Source organism: Athene noctua, chromosome 18 (assembly GCF_965140245.1).
Source record: "Athene noctua chromosome 18, bAthNoc1.hap1.1, whole genome shotgun sequence".
NCBI classification, from domain to species: Eukaryota; Metazoa; Chordata; class Aves; order Strigiformes; family Strigidae; genus Athene; species Athene noctua.
In genome coordinates this window covers 6120658-6135295 of record NC_134054.1, presented here as the reverse complement: position 1 = coordinate 6135295, position 14638 = coordinate 6120658, and the positions used below count along the sequence as shown (strand labels likewise).

At 62.0% G+C, this 14638-nt stretch overlaps 2 protein-coding genes across 3 annotated transcripts; both read right to left on the bottom strand.

Annotated features, from left to right (window-relative positions):
* Nucleotides 1-4994: 4994 nt before the first annotated feature.
* Nucleotides 4995-9863, bottom strand: LOC141968035 (glutamine-rich protein 2-like). Its single transcript, XM_074922369.1, has 13 exons — nt 9617-9863; nt 9398-9489; nt 9167-9281; nt 8795-8998; nt 8399-8524; nt 8098-8172; nt 7620-7784; nt 7344-7465; nt 6387-6452; nt 6059-6160; nt 5321-5474; nt 5057-5125; nt 4995-5015 (listed from the first exon to the last, which is right to left on the bottom strand). The coding sequence occupies exons 1-13, from the start codon at nt 9806-9808 to the stop codon at nt 4995-4997; spliced, it is 1503 nt and encodes a 500-aa protein (XP_074778470.1). The 5' UTR covers nt 9809-9863.
* A 1560-nt stretch (nt 9864-11423) lies between these two features.
* Nucleotides 11424-13790, bottom strand: LOC141967896 (uncharacterized). Of its 2 annotated transcripts, XM_074922120.1 has the most exons (4): nt 13433-13790; nt 12412-12516; nt 11886-12042; nt 11424-11793 (listed from the first exon to the last, which is right to left on the bottom strand). In XM_074922120.1, the coding sequence occupies exons 1-4, from the start codon at nt 13760-13762 to the stop codon at nt 11426-11428; spliced, it is 960 nt and encodes a 319-aa protein (XP_074778221.1). In that variant the 5' UTR covers nt 13763-13790; the 3' UTR covers nt 11424-11425. The 2 variants fall into 2 exon arrangements, with proteins under 2 accessions (XP_074778221.1, XP_074778222.1); XM_074922121.1 differs by having other exon boundaries at nt 11424-12042.
* Nucleotides 13791-14638: the final 848 nt, after the last annotated feature.

Genomic DNA, 14638 nt, shown 5'->3' with positions numbered 1-14638 from the left:
TTTCTGTGGGGACCTTGTACTGACCTCAGAGACAGTAAGCAAATCCAAATAGGTCACAGATACCTGTGCAAGGAGAGCTACAAAGCAGCACCTAGTTTATGGGAAACATCAGTGACTTTTTATGCTCCAGAACAGGACTTGGAATTTAAAAAAAGAGGGTATTTCATGGCTGGGAACAACAAAGGGACTTCTCTGAGCAGCACCTCTCAAAGGGCATATGCTTTACCAGGTGCAGTTTTTCACCTGCTGGACTCACTAATTCATCTGAAGGATCTGAGACTCACACTGCAGCTTGCTTGCTTTCTCTCACATCACCAAACACACAAGGCTCTTTCGGAGGGCATAAGCACCTTCATAATATCTGCTCAGGCAAAGAAAGCTTAAGGAAGCTTACAGGAGCAAATTTGCTAATTTTTTAATTTTTTTTTTTTTTTTTTTTAAAGTGGATTAATGGAAAGAGCAGGACAAAATCCAGTTCAAACTCAGTTCTACAAGCTCAGGGCAATCAGCAATTTGAAGCAAAAGGATACCTGGATGAGCTGTGCTATCTGACACACAGTGATGTACTGCGAAATAAGGTTCCACTCCCTCCTGACTCTACTTTTGCACTGACACGGTTCATAGAAAAACTACATGTGTAGCAGCCTTTGTCCTTTATCCTGAAAAACTTCCAGCAGCACTATAAAAAGTAACAGAGAGATGAACTAGGATGCACTGAGAGTGTCCAGACATAACAGAGTCTTCAGGCTTGAACCAAACAGCAACCAGCCTCTGATATGGGCCAGGGACTTGCTGTCCATAAGCCAAACCTCTCGCCTGCCAGAGGTGCTGGTTTATACAGGGAATGCAGTACAAAAACTCCAGCATGGAAATGACACAGTGAAGGGCATGCCCGCGTCATGAGGCGATAATCTGCGCTGATCTAACCACTGAAGCAAAGAGGAACATCCAGCATTTTGGAACACTTACCTGGCCTAAGTGGGGGGGGATGACACACGCTGCCGGGGAGGGCACCAGCCCACGAGAGCCTCTGCAAGAGTCACTAGCTGGTCTTTTCTCCCCCCATTTTTTTAAAAAAATATATATAATATATAAATATATCTAATGTATATAAATCCAGAGAGAAGGAGCAGCAGCACGGAGGTGGCTGCTGGGGGGGGGGGGGGGGGGTTCCCTGTGGCTCCCCGTCCCAGCAGGAGAAGGAAGAGGGCGGGGCAGGGGGGGAGGAAATAAAAAATAAACGGATGGAGGCAGCTGTTGGCACCCCAGATCATGGCCACGGGCACGGAGCCGCTGGTCCCCCCATCCCTGGCTCTGGATTTCCTGGACACTTGTTGCAGCGCCCAGAGCAAACATGCCTCTTCTCTGGCTTCTGAAATTCAGCTCAGCTTCTTACACAGACCCCCCCGGACCCCCCCCCCCCCCCCCCAACCCCATCCTCCCTCCCTTGGCACCCCCAGGGCATAGGGGGATTTATCAAGGTGATGCCCCCACCCTCTCCCTGCAACTGCCATTCATGGCCCTTCCCCAGAGAGGGGGGAGCTGGGGGGAGGATTTTTTAGTTTTCAAATCAATCTTGCTAAAAAAAAAAAAAACAAACCCAAACAAAACAACAACAACAAAAAACAGGCTGAAGGTTTTTTATTAATTTAAAAATAATTAAAAACAAAAATCACTTTTTTAACACCAGCTGTCCCTGCCTTTTCTCTTTGCTGGGAGAACATCCCTGGGACTGAGAATGGGCTTGAGCACCCCCCCAGGAGGCTGCGCCAAGTCCCATGTGCTGCCCGCACCCTGCCCGCACCCTGCCCGCACCCTGCCCGCACCCTGCCCGCAACGCCACCGCTGCCATCCCCAAAGAGGGGGCGGAGGGAAGGGGAGACCCCGGAGCCATGGGGGGGCCATGTGAGCACAGCAAGGACCCCCATGTCCTGGGCTGCAGCGCAGCCCCCATCCTGCACCCTCACAAAACACTGCGGTTTGCAACCCACCCCCCTCCCCAGCCCCATCACCCAGCCATGTGATGAGCCCCCCAGGCCTCAGCCCTGCAGGGACCCCTGCCATAGGAGGGCTGCCAGGCCTTTAGGCAAACCCTGCTTGGGGGGAGGGAGGTGAGCATGATCTTTTTTCAGTGTCCCCCACGGCCCGAGGACATGGGTGGGGGCTCGCTGGCCACCAACTCCTTCCCCCCCTCCCCGGGCCCAGGCGCTGCTCAGCCCCAGGCCCCGACCTCCACCCCCCTTCTAACGGCTCCAAACAACACAGCAGCCCCGGGTTTGTGCTGAAGTATCCAAACGGGATTAAAATTGAGTCAGAACACGGCACCTCCCCCATCGCCACACCGCACACACACCAAGCGACTGGGGTAAAAAACCCCAAAAACCAGAAGGGGAATGCAGCAGCTCCGGAGATGGCAGCAAGGGCTGGGGGGGGGCTCAAGGCACAGCAGCAAATCATCCCCCAGGGAAAGGGGAGACCCCCAACACGGCCCAACCTCAGAAGAAAAAAGGAAAAAAAATGCCCCAGCTGGGGCTACTCTCCTGCTCCAGCAGCGCAGGCAGCACCCAAAAAGGGACATGGGGCTGGGTGCTCATGTGGGGGGGTGGGGGGTGTTTATAGGGCACAGCGGGGTCCCAGCAGCAGCGAATGGGACAGTGGGTGGGAGAGGGGCTGAGCTGGGGGACACACAGACACACACACGTGCACGCAGCAAAGGGCTCAGCCCCAGCTGGGCCAAATCCTGCAAATGCGTTTTTAAGCCCATCAGTGCCTGACCCCCCCTCCTGGGGTGCGGGATGGTCCTTTGCTGGCTCTACTCCAGTGCCCACCAGTTTGCTCTGAGTGCTCCCAGTTATCCCACTGGAGGTGGCACTGAGGGAATCCCAGATCCTGATGGAACCACCTGGGCACCCAAAGCAGGTATTCAGCACCTAGTTTTCCCCTGAAAAACCAAACCCACCAGGGGAAACATCCCCGGCCGGGGGGGGGGGCCTCAGGTGCCTGGAGACTGCAGTGGGGTGGGCAGGGATGGGGTCTGCCATTGTTGGGGGGAGGTTTGGGTGCTTCCTCGCCCCAATTTAGGGAGACGTAGGGGAGCAGTTTTTCCACAGGGCAGCCCCCAGCACACACCATGGCGGGGTGAGGGGATGCTCCCCAGGTGCCTGGGTCCCCCCAGGCTGCCTCTGGGGTTCCCCTCAGGGTTTCCCACCCTCCCACTCACCTGAGAGGTGCCACCCGCTTGGTGTCTGTCCCCCCCCTCCATGTCACTGCGTGTCTGCATGGGAGAGTTGGGGCTGTCACTGCGTGTGTGCATGGGGGAGTTGGGGCTGTCCCCGGCACTTGACACTTTGTGCTGGGACAGCCCCGGCTCCCCCATACACGCAGCCACATGTCCCCAGCTGTGACACCCCCAGGTCCCCCCACCATGTTGCTTCCAGGGACTGCAGTTTCCCTGCCCGGTACCTCTCCATTTGTGACATGACTTATGCCAGGTCTCAGCATGCCATGGGCCTTTCTCCCATCTGATGGTGAGGGGTGGCAGAAAGGGGCTGGGGAAAAGTAGCCCCCAGCAATGGGGGTGGCATCAGAGAAAGGAGGGGATGTGTGTCCCCAGGGCTGGGGGCACAGAGGGGTTATGGTGCTTCACTCCGGAGGTGGGAATCATCAGCTGCCCCGAGCCCGGCAGCAGTGGGGTCAGTGCCTTCCTCCTTCCATCAATGGCAGCATTGGAAGAGGGACGAGGGGGTGACAATCCACGAGCAGATAAGGAAACCTGCTCAGTGATGCTCATCGCGCAGGATAAGAATAGCAAACCAGCGGGCTTGGGGTGGGATTGGCTTTTGGCGTGAAGCCCTGTCCTGCTGCCACCCTTCCCACCGCGGTCCCCATCTCCCACTGTGGTCACCGTATCCAACCACAGTCCCCATCTCCCACCACCTTCAGCAGCAACGGAGCGTAATCCTCCTCCTGCTTTAGTGTGGGCTCCCCCAGACCCTTTTGGGGGCCACGAGCTCCCTGCCAGGGGCTATCAGGGCCAGAAAGGGGTTCATGGAGGCCAGGGGGTGTCAGGGGGAGTGTGGCAGCACGGGGCTGGCACAGACGCCGGGATGGGGGTTGGACAGGGGCTGGTTTCAGCTCCTCTGGCCTCCTGTGGCTGCAGGACAAGGGATGCTGCGACCCCTCCTTATGCATGAAGGGAAGATCCCGGCCCAGGGCCACCCCACTCAGGCCACACAGGTGCTTGGCTGCCCATCGCCCTTTATTGCTCCTGGCCAGAGATGCCTGCTCTCCTGCTTGGTGGCGGAGGTGGTGGGGGTTCGGTCGGGGACCCCCAGTCCTGCCTGGCTTCCGAGGTGCTGGATCTGTCCCACAAGGGCCGGAGGGGCGGGAGGAGCCCCCGTGCCTGGGAGAGGTGGCCGTGGGAGGAGGCTGTCCTGGTCTCTGGCGAGGCGGGGGTGCCTGGGGGCGAGGGGTAGGGGTTAGCCCCCCTGCAGCCCCTGGGGCAGGCACCACCCATGCGCACCTGCCCGGCCAGAGACACCCAGAAACAGGGTCCTGGTCCCCACCCTGAAGCAAACAGGCTGTTGTCCCAGAGCGGCCAGGACCACCCTGCCACATCCCCCCACCTTGCTCTGGCTCCAACATGGGGATCTGGTGACCCGTCTCCCAGTCCTCCCCCTCCAGCCTCCTTCCACCCCACCCCAAACCCCCATCCCACCCTGCTTCCCCCCACCCACTGGGACACAGCAGGGTGTCCTCTCCCCCCACCCCGGTGCCCTGGCAGGGCTGTACCTGGCTGGCTGAGCGAGGACACAGCACTCTGGGGCCGGGAGAGCAGGCGGCCGGTGTCCCTGGCGTCCCGCTGCCTCGGGGACAGGTTGGGCTTGGCCCTGGGGAAGTTCGGCAGGAGGGAGCAGAGGGAGCTGGGCTGGGGGCAGCCAGGGGGAACATGTGTGGGGGGAAAACTGGGCACCCTGCCCACTCCACTGCCCCCTTCACCCCCGCTGGATCCTCTCCTTGAGGGTGGCCCAGCCGTACCCTCCTTGCCCACGAGCACAGACAGCTGCCTGCCCCGCCGGCCCCTGTAGACGTGGCCATCCTGGCCCAACAGCTCCATCTCGTCGTGCTGGGAAGGAGAGAGGGGGCTGGCTGAAACACAGCGCCCAAATCAGCATCCCCAGGCAAACCCCCCCCCAGCTCTCCCTGAGGAAAATGAATCACAGATCATTCCCCGCCCCACCCCCCCCACCCCCCCCGGATGCTCAGCATCACCCTCCCAGCCGCGCTCGCCCCGCCGTATCCCTACCTTCGTCATCCCTACCTTGGTGGGGAGCAGGGTTTGGGGCTGGAGCGGCCGCAGGGCGCCGGGCGGGAGGGGCTGGGGGCACGGGCAGCGCTGCAGCGGGTGGGTGAGGGTGTGCCGGCCCCCGCAGCGCCGTGGCACGCTGGGGTACCCACACTCAGCCGCCAGCTCCCTGTGGGACAGAGCACAGGGATGCTGAGTGCCCAGCACTGTGGCACCCCGTGCGTCACCCTACTACGCCGGGGAGGGGGCCGCGGGTGCTCCCCAGTGGGGTATGTCCCTCCCGGGTCCCCTCCGACTGCTGAAGGAGGCCCACACCCATCCAGCCGTGCTGGATCTGCTCTTTCCCCATGGCCCTGGTAAGCTGGTCATGGCCATGGCAGGTCCCTGCACCCTACGCAAGGGACATCAGGAGGCAGGAGCTGGGCTGTCCCAGCTGCAGTGCTTAATTTCGGCGACTTGTTTCACAGGAGGCAGCTGACTCCGCCCGCAAGCCTGAAGTCAGGCTGAGACCAGACACAACTCATCACATGTGGCTTCAGCACCACTGAGACACAGACCTGGGCTAGACAGGGCAGCGCCGGAAGGGCTGTAAAACCCCACAGACCTGGGACAAGCACAGCTGACCCCTCTGCAGCACTCCCCTGCCCTGCCCAGGCCCCCCCTGCATCCCTTCACACCCACCCTGGGAAGAGCTCTCCCTCGCCAGGGCAGGGCCAGCCTGCACCCCAGGGGCCGGGTGCCCACGTCCCCTACCTGTGGCTGTGCTGTGGTGTTTGCTCCACCTCAGGGACAGCATGGGAGCGCCCGGCAAAGTTGGGGGGCAGCGGTGGCATGTATGGGTTGGCCACGATGTGCCTGGGGAGGGCAGGAGATGTGCGTGAGTGACAGGGGACACACAACCCAGCCCAGCTCGGGGCAGTGCCCCAAAACCCACAGGCTTGTACCCCATTCCCATCCCGCTGCCCTCAGGGAGGGGCTCAGGAGGGCTGCACCCCCCAGGCAGACACCCTAACCCCCGTGCCGGGCACAGCGGGGCACCACCAGCACCCATCTCTCCTCCAAATCGCCGGGCGCTACTCACGGGGCAGGCACCAGCACGCTGAGGGGCCGGTCGCAGGACAAGCAGTGGAAATGGGCCAGCACCTGCCTGGGGGGGGGAAGAAAAGGGCTGGGTGAGTTCCTGGGGGGGGATTCAGCCCTGCCTGCACACAGGCAGGCAGCTGGCAGGCAGCAGCAAGGTGCTGGGCACTTTATGGTAATGAGTTATGGTATTTGAGGGTGGAACCGCAGGGGTTTGAGCCTGGTTTACTCACCCCCCCCCACCCCCAACAAGGTCACAACCCACCGGCTGGCTACAAAATCAAGGGGGTACAATGTGGGACAGCGGTTGGTTGTGGGCTCCTGCTTGGGAAAAATCTCCACCTCATCTTAGGCACTGGAGAATCCACTGAGGGGAGCACCCAAAAACCACCATTATGGGAACTACTCCCACGGGCACCCACATGGGAACTGGGGGTGCCGGCAAGGACAAAACGGCGGTGTTGCTGTACCTCTTGCTGGGGTGCAAATGCCGGGCCTGGGGGATGCAGGATTACCACGTTTTTCGGGATGAGTTTTGTCACAGCTGCCCCGAGGACAGGGACACGCTCGCCTTGGCCCTGCGGCCGCCTCCGAAACCTGGCAGCTGCCTGTGGCTGCCCAGGGCGAGCAGGGATGGGAGGTGAAGGGCACAGGCGCCCATAGCTGCCATCCCAACCAGCCCTCACACTGGTTTCATCACTTTGTCGGTGCTAATAACCCCCCTGCACCTTGCCAGGGGGGCAGGTCAAAACGCAGCTCTGTGATGCCGTGTGTCACACCCCTGCCCAGGGGGACGAGTCGCCGTCCCTCACCCTTGCTCCAGAAAACCTTTGCACCCACATCCCAGTTGTGGTTCGGGAGGGCTCCATCCTGCAGGTCCCCCTCCTCGTGCCTTCTTTAACTTCAGGAACCTACTACTGGTGGGAGGAGAAGCCACCGCCACCCCCATCACACTCACTTCTTCGTCCCAGCTGCATCGTCAGCCTCCGTCAGCGGCGCCTTCTCCTCGAGCTGCTCCAGGATGCTCCTGCAGTGCTCCTCCAGCTGCTGCCGGAAAGGGCCCAGCTCCAGGCGGTCCAGCTACGGACAGACACACACCCTCAGCCACTGCCCCGGGTGGGACATCGTGTTCCCCATGAAAAGCCAGGAGGGGGGATCCTCAGAGAGATGCTGCCTCAGGCTGCCAAGCCCCGAAGGCGCCAGTTTGGCGCAGCAGGGACGTGCCACCCCTCACCTTGGAGTCCATCTCTTCACTGAGCTGCTGCTGGACCTGGTGCCAGCCCTGCTCCTGCCCCGTCACCCGGCTCAGCATCTCCTGGATCATCTCACGCTGCCGCTCCATGCTTGCCTCAAACTGGGCGCGACTCACTTTGCCGGCCAGGGCGGTTTTGACTGCCTTCTAGCAGCAGGGAAAGGCAGGAGAAAGGTGAGGAAAGGATGGAGGTATGATGGGCAGGGCCAGCTCGTGGCGGGAGGAGAGGGAGAAGTGGCTACATGGCCCCACTCGCCCCATCACACCCGTGGGGTTGGTCACAGTAGCTGAAGGGACCCGGGAGGAGACAGAGGGACCTGGGGAAGGAGCCACAGCCAGTCTGGAAATCCTCCCTCCCTCCCCCAGGCCAGTTCTGCCACCGAGCCCCCAAGAGACAAGGGGTGTTTGCCACCCTGCCCAGCACCCCCTTGGCTGGTGCCAGGACCCCCCACGGCCATACCACGTCAATTCCCAGCACAAGGTCTTCCTTGTCGGCTTTCTCCTTCTCCAGCCTCTCCAGGGACCGGAACAGAGCCTTCCAACACAGAAAAGCATCCCGTGACACCACGGCAGGGTTGGAGCTGCTTCCTGGCCAGCCGAGCAACCCCCACTCCCCCCACCTCACCCAAACTTCCAGGAAAGGTACACTGAACTTCCACAGGGCTGCAAGGTTTGGGGGGGTGCAGACAAATCCCTTGTGGTTCCCAGCCTGGGGTCTGCCTGGAGGATGCTCTGACCCCGGGGGGGTTTCTGTCACCTACCTCGATATCTTTCTGCTTCTGGTGCCGGTCATTCAGGAGGCTCTCGGTGACAGAGCTGAGCTTCTCGTAGTCCCCTTGCACCTGCGTGATGGTGGCCTGGATGCGCTTCAGCAGCTCCTCGTCCTGCTTCAGGGAGGAAGATGACAAGGTGGTGCCGTGCAAGGGGGGGCTGGCTGCCCCCGTGGGGACAGACCCAGGTTACTCGCCCGGTGACCATGGGCTCAGTGCCAGCAGGACATTTGCATCAAGGCTTTAATTTCCTTCCACGCTGCTCACTTGTATGAGCCAATCTGGGGGGCAGCGAGGGGCTCCCCCACATTACAGTAAGTGAGGCACAACCAGCTGTGGGGGTGCTGGCAACCCCCTCCCAAGCCCCCCATGCCGGTATCTCCCTACCTGGCTCCTCCCTGGCAGCTGCCTCACCACCTTGCCCACCGCCTGCCGCGACATGAAGTCGTCCACCAGGTCCTGGAGCTTCTCGTAGCGCTGGAGGAGCTGCCCCACCTGCTTGCTGAGGTCTGTGCTGCAGACGGGGCACGCTGCCTGCACCTCTGCCTGCTCCTGCCCCGTGCTTGACACGGTCGCCCTCAGCTCACCCAGCTGCAGGAAGGGGAGAAGGAATCAGCTCTGAGATGAGGTGGATGCAGTCAACAAGTCTGGGTGCCGTGGAGGCTTGATGGCCCCAGCCAGCCAGGGGATGTGGCTGGGAACCCCTCCAGAACCACCCCACCGAGCTGCAGCGGTGGGAGCGCTGCCCCCAGACCTCACCTGCTCCTGCGGCTTGTCAGCTGTCTTGGCCACCAACTGCTCCAGCGTGGCCTTGGTCATCTGCTGCTGTTCTTCCAGCTCCTTCAGCTTATACTTTATCTCCTGCAGTGTGGACCTGGTCAGTGAGACAGAGGCACAGGCAGGCTTAGCCTCCACAGGGACACTCAGGGGGTGTCCCTTGTCCCCCCAAGCTCCTCCTGCAGGGTAGGAAACCCTGTCCCATCCTTTTACCCCAGTTGCAGGGTGATCTGGTTGCTGACGTCCCCTTTCCAGGTGGCTCCAGCTACCTCCAGCTTTCCAAGGGCATCTTCCAGCTGCCTGATCTGGGAAAGGCAGTGGTGGATGAGTCAGGGCACAGCTCCTTGTGTTGTCCCAGCCCAGGGGCCCTTCAGCTGCCTCCTCCCTGCCCAACTCCCCCGCTGGCAACCCCGCAGCCCCCCAGGGACTCACCTTCCCTTTCTCGCCCTGCAGGTCGCTGGTCAGGCCCTGAAGCGAGGACACCCGGCCCTGGAGGTCGGCCAGGATGCTGGCGATGCTCTCCTTGTCTAGATGTGGTCCAAGGGGACACGCTGTCAGTGAGGGGGTCTCACCTTTGAGGCCAGGCTCTGAGTACAACGAGCCTCCAGCCCAGGGTGTCCCCATGCCTACCCCCCGCCCCGGCCGTCCCCCCACGGGGTCCCCCCTCCCCCTGAGAAGAGTAGGCGCAGCTTCTCAAGCTCAGCGTGGTCTGACTTGGTGACTTCCAGCTGGGCCACCTGCTGCTTCAGGGTGGCACAGAGGTGGCTGAGCTGCCCGATCTGGCGGAGAGCCTCCACCGTCTCTGCGTAGCGGTCGGGGACACTGCTGGAGCCCGAGGACCCGCAGGGCACGGGAGGCTCTTGTGAAGGGGACGTGGCCCTGGGATCAGCGTCAAGGGGGATCTCTAGCCCCTGGGATGTGGGCAAGGTCCCCACCGCCGGGTGGCCTGTCCAGGCAAGCTGTGTGGTGGATAAAGCCTTGCCTTCCTCCTTGGGACTTGTATCATCCATCTGTGTCCCCAGAGCATCAAGGATCGCTTCACCAGGGATTTTCTCAGCACCAGAAAGGCTGGAGTCCATGCAGAAGGGGCTTGGCTGAACCCCTGCTCCTCCTCCTTGGGTCCCTGGAGGTGTTGGCTGCACCCCTGGGATGGTGGTTTGGGTGCTGGGGGCCCCTCTCTGCACCCCTGCGGTGGTGGTTTGGGTGCTGGGGATCCCTGGCTGCACCCCTGGGGTGGTGGTTTGGGTGCTGGGGGCCCCTGCCTGCACCCCTGGCGTGGTGGTTTGGGTGCTGGGGGCCCCTGCCTGCACCCCTGGAGTGGAGATCTGGGTGTCAGGGGCCCCTGACTCTGTCCCCAGTTTGGTCGTCTTGATGCCAGGGGATTCTGTCTGTGTCCCCACGGTGGTGGCACGGGCATCAGAAGTCTTTTTCTCGTCTGAGGAAGTGCCTGCCCCCTTCTCAGTGGCCACTGGTGCTCTCTGTGTCCCCAGGGAGCCAGGCTGTGTCTCTGGAGTCCCCTTGCTTGTCCCTTTGCTGGTCCTGGGTACAGGCTGTGTCCCTGGTCCCTTCAGTCCCAGCACTGAGCTTGCCCCATGCGGGGTGTCCATGTCTGCAGTGGGAGGCTCGGCGGGGACAGCCTGACCTGCACTGCCATCCTGGGAAGAGGAGGCAAAGGGGAGCAGGTTTATGGGCAGAAGTGCAGCAGCAAGGGCCACCCGCCCTGTCCCCAAACCCCCCAGCTCATGGAGCCAAACTCAAGTACCCCAAAGGCAGAGACTGCCCAGCCCACAGAGACCCCAGAGCACCCACAGCCACCCGGCCCCTCCCCAGCCTCCTTATAGTCCTTTGGCCACATCTGTGCCTGCAGAGTCATTTTAGCAGCCGATCCAGAGGATCCGCAAAGCCCCTGCTGATGCCACCTGACACAACAGCAAGGCATTTTCCTCTCCAGCCATGGGATTCTGTACTCCAGAGCTGCTAGACTAGACCCACTTCCCAGTCTAATGGGCTGCATCTTCCTTTCAGGAGCAGCAGCCCCAGGTAGGATTTGGAAACCATCTCATGGTGGGGTTCACCCCAGAATGTCCCTCCGCTGTCCCCAGCTCCCACCCACCAGCTCCAGAGAGACTATGAGGGCAGGGAGCCATGGTCCTGCCCAACGTTGAGCAAGGACAGGGGGCTGTGCGGCCACTCCAGGGTTTTGGGTACTTGCTTGCCCCACAGAGGGGCTGTCGGGGGCTGTCAGTGGCATAGACGATGAGGAGGTCTCTGTTGGGGCAGCCGAAGAGCTGCCCTGGCTCTGCCAGTGCCAGGTCCTGCCTCCCGGCGGGATGCACAAGGAAGACAAGTGCTGAGTAAACCTCCGCTGAGGGCCCGGGGTGCGCAGCAGCTGGAGGCGCTGGGGGCTGCGGTCCTGCTCAGTCCTGCTCCCACAGCTGGGATGCCCCAGCACTCACCACCGACAGACCTCGACCTTCTCCTTCTCCTCCTCCTTCTCCTCCTCCTCCTGCTTTGCTGCCCACCAGGCAATCCTCCAGCACCTCCCAGCGCACCATGTTGCTCACCTCCTCCGGGGCCGGGTAGAGGCTCAGCCTTTCCTTCAGATTTTGCTGGGGAAAAAAGGGATCGGAGGGTCAACCCTGGCCACGTAGCCAGGTGGGGTGGGACCCACAGGAGCACTGACCCCCCCCGGGCCCATGACCTGACACGGAGGGACTGCGTGCACTGGTGCCTCGGGGATGCAGCTGCCTCCATCCTGGAGCAGGATCCGGGTGTGCGTGGGGCCGTACCACGTCACTGTCCAACGCTGTCTGGTCACGGAGGGCCGGCAGCTGGCCGGCAGCATCCTGGAGATTCCCCTGGAGTGGGACAAGGAGAGGGATGGCAGCCCGGACACAGGAGCGGGATTTAAAAGGAGCATCCAGGAATCAACTTGGGCACAGGACAGAGGGATGCCAGGCAGGGCTGTGGCTGTGTTGCATCAGTAGATCTTTATCTCCACTCCTTCTCAGCACCCATGTTTCTTTTTTTACAGCTGTTCAAAAATGTCTTAGCTTCTCTTTGGTTGGTGCATGCAGTCACCTCTTCAGCCTTGGGACACCCTTCTTGCTCTTCCCTCCTGGCACCCTTGACACCCAGGGCCGCGGGGCAGGGGCAGCAGGGTGACACAGGGGCAGGGAGGGGGGTGAGGGCCCAGCTGCCTCCCGGGGACAGTGGCAGCAGCTCACCATGCCAAGCGTCTCCTGGATCGTCCGGATGTCCTCTTCCATGCGGGACTGCGCCGCCTTCGTCCTGCCGATCTCCTCGAGGAGATCCTGGGAAAGAGCTACGGCCTGAGAGAGGGGGGTGGCAGGGGTGAGTCCTGGGGGCACTGCGGGCAGCACTTACCATTCATCACGCCTTCAGCAGCTCCCCAGAGACCCCCCCACCCCTGCCCCAGGGGCGCCCACTGTACAGCCCGAGTCAGCAGGGACGGATCCATCCCCGCCTGTCCACGTCGGCCGATTCAAAGGGCAAAGAGCTGCTGCCACCCTGTCAACCGCAGCCTGGCCTGGGAGGGCACCGGCAATCGCCGCTAACAAAGCGAGGAGTGATCAAGCAGGGGCCTGCCCCGGGGAGGGTGAGCTCACCCGGCCGGGAAACTCTCCCTGCTGCCTTCTTCCTACGTGTCCCAGCCTCAGCAGGATCCAGCCCTGCAGTGCTGAAGGTGGCCATTTCCTTGAACCTGAGCTTATTTCTTCCCACTGGGGATGTGCGCGGCTGCAAGTGGCTCAGCACTGTGCAGGATGAGGCCCCTCTCCATCCCCACCAGTGCTGGGTTTAGTGCTTGGGCGAGCCAAGGGGATTTAGGGTGGGAGATGAGGCCCAGGAGATGCTGATGGAGCCTCTCAGCTGCCTGAGGAGCAGAGGCGGTACCCAGCTGTGGGTCAGGAGTAGGGAAGGAAGGGATGGATAGTGGTGGGGCAGGACCTCCACAGGTGCTGAGCTTCTGACTGGTGGAGCTGAGGGCACCGGGTGCTGTATTGGACCAACAACTTGATGGAAACTTGGGGAGAACCCAGAGCAACTGGAGCAGCATTTCAGCCCCAGCTCTTTCTCCCCAAAACTCCATCCCTTTCCCACAGTGAAGCTCCACACACCACCTCGAGCTTAGGCTTAAACCAGACCTAAGGGCAGACAATGGTGGTGCAGACCCCAGAGGAGGGGGTGTCTCGGGGGGGCACCCAGGGAACTGGGAGTAGCCTCTACCTTGGAGATGCTGCTCTTGTTCTCTTCAATCTTTGTTTTCATCTGTCCCATGTCGGCAGCCGTGGAGGCATCACATGGGGTGCTCACGGTCCCCTGCAGCGGGTCCCTCGAGGGGGTCAGCAGCTCTGTGCCTGGGCCTCTGCCCTGTGCCCCTTCTGCTCTGAGGGGTGCCTCGGGGGGCTGATCGCACCCCAGGGCAGGCAGGTCCTCCAGGCCCAGGTGCCCCAGCACAGCCTGCAGCAGGCTGTACAGCGCCGTGAAGTTGACGGCCCCGACCTCGGGCGTCCCGATGGCGACGTCCAGCAGCTGGGACAGGCTGAGCGGGGCCATGGCTGCTGCCCTGCCCAAAAACACGAAGCCTCACCTAGGGGGGACACACAGCACTCCTTTTGCCTGGAGGGGACCTGGGCAGGTGGGAGGGATGGGCAGCCGGCAGCCGCCCGCCTCCTCCTCACCACAGAAAGTGGCCGAAGCAGCAGGTGACCCGGTGACCCCCCGAGGGCAGGGCTGTCTGGGGGAGAGGGGGGGTGTCTCCTTCCTCGGCCACCCCCAGCCCCATACCCGGCTCTGCCTCACCCCCAGCGCCCCGAACCGCCCGGGCCCCCCGCCCCGCCAACCTCTGCCCCCCGCCAACCTCTGCGCTCTGCCACCAAGCTGCGCTCCCCTAGCCCCTACCCTCACCCTGAGCCCGCCCCTCCCCTCTTCTTATTGGCCAGCAGCCGCCGCTGCCCACCGCCCATTGGCCGAGCCCGCTGCCCACGTGCCCGTGTTTCCATGGCAGGACACAGCAGCGCCTCCCGTTGCTAGGCGACGCGGCGGCCCCGGCGGCGGGCAGGGCCCAGGCTCCCCGCTGCCTTCTCCGCGGCAATAACCCAAAATGCAAACGATGACGGCTGATTTTGACGCAGCTCCCTGCAGCCCGTGGCTGCGCCATGCACAGAGACCGTCCTGCCCGTCCGGCACCCTGCTCCCCCCGGAAAATCTCCCAGACAAGCCCAGTCCCGGCAAGGAAGCACCTCCGTTTATTTATTGGTTATCAAAAGCATGACAGATTTCACCCTCTCCCTCAGACGCGGGAATGGTGGAAGGCTGCTGCTGATTGCATCGACACCGCCCCTTGCAGCAAAGTAAAGGGCCGTGTTAGCGGGAAAAAAGAAACGCAGCTAAACACAGGCACCCAGACAGCCCCAGCAAGTGTTCAAACAC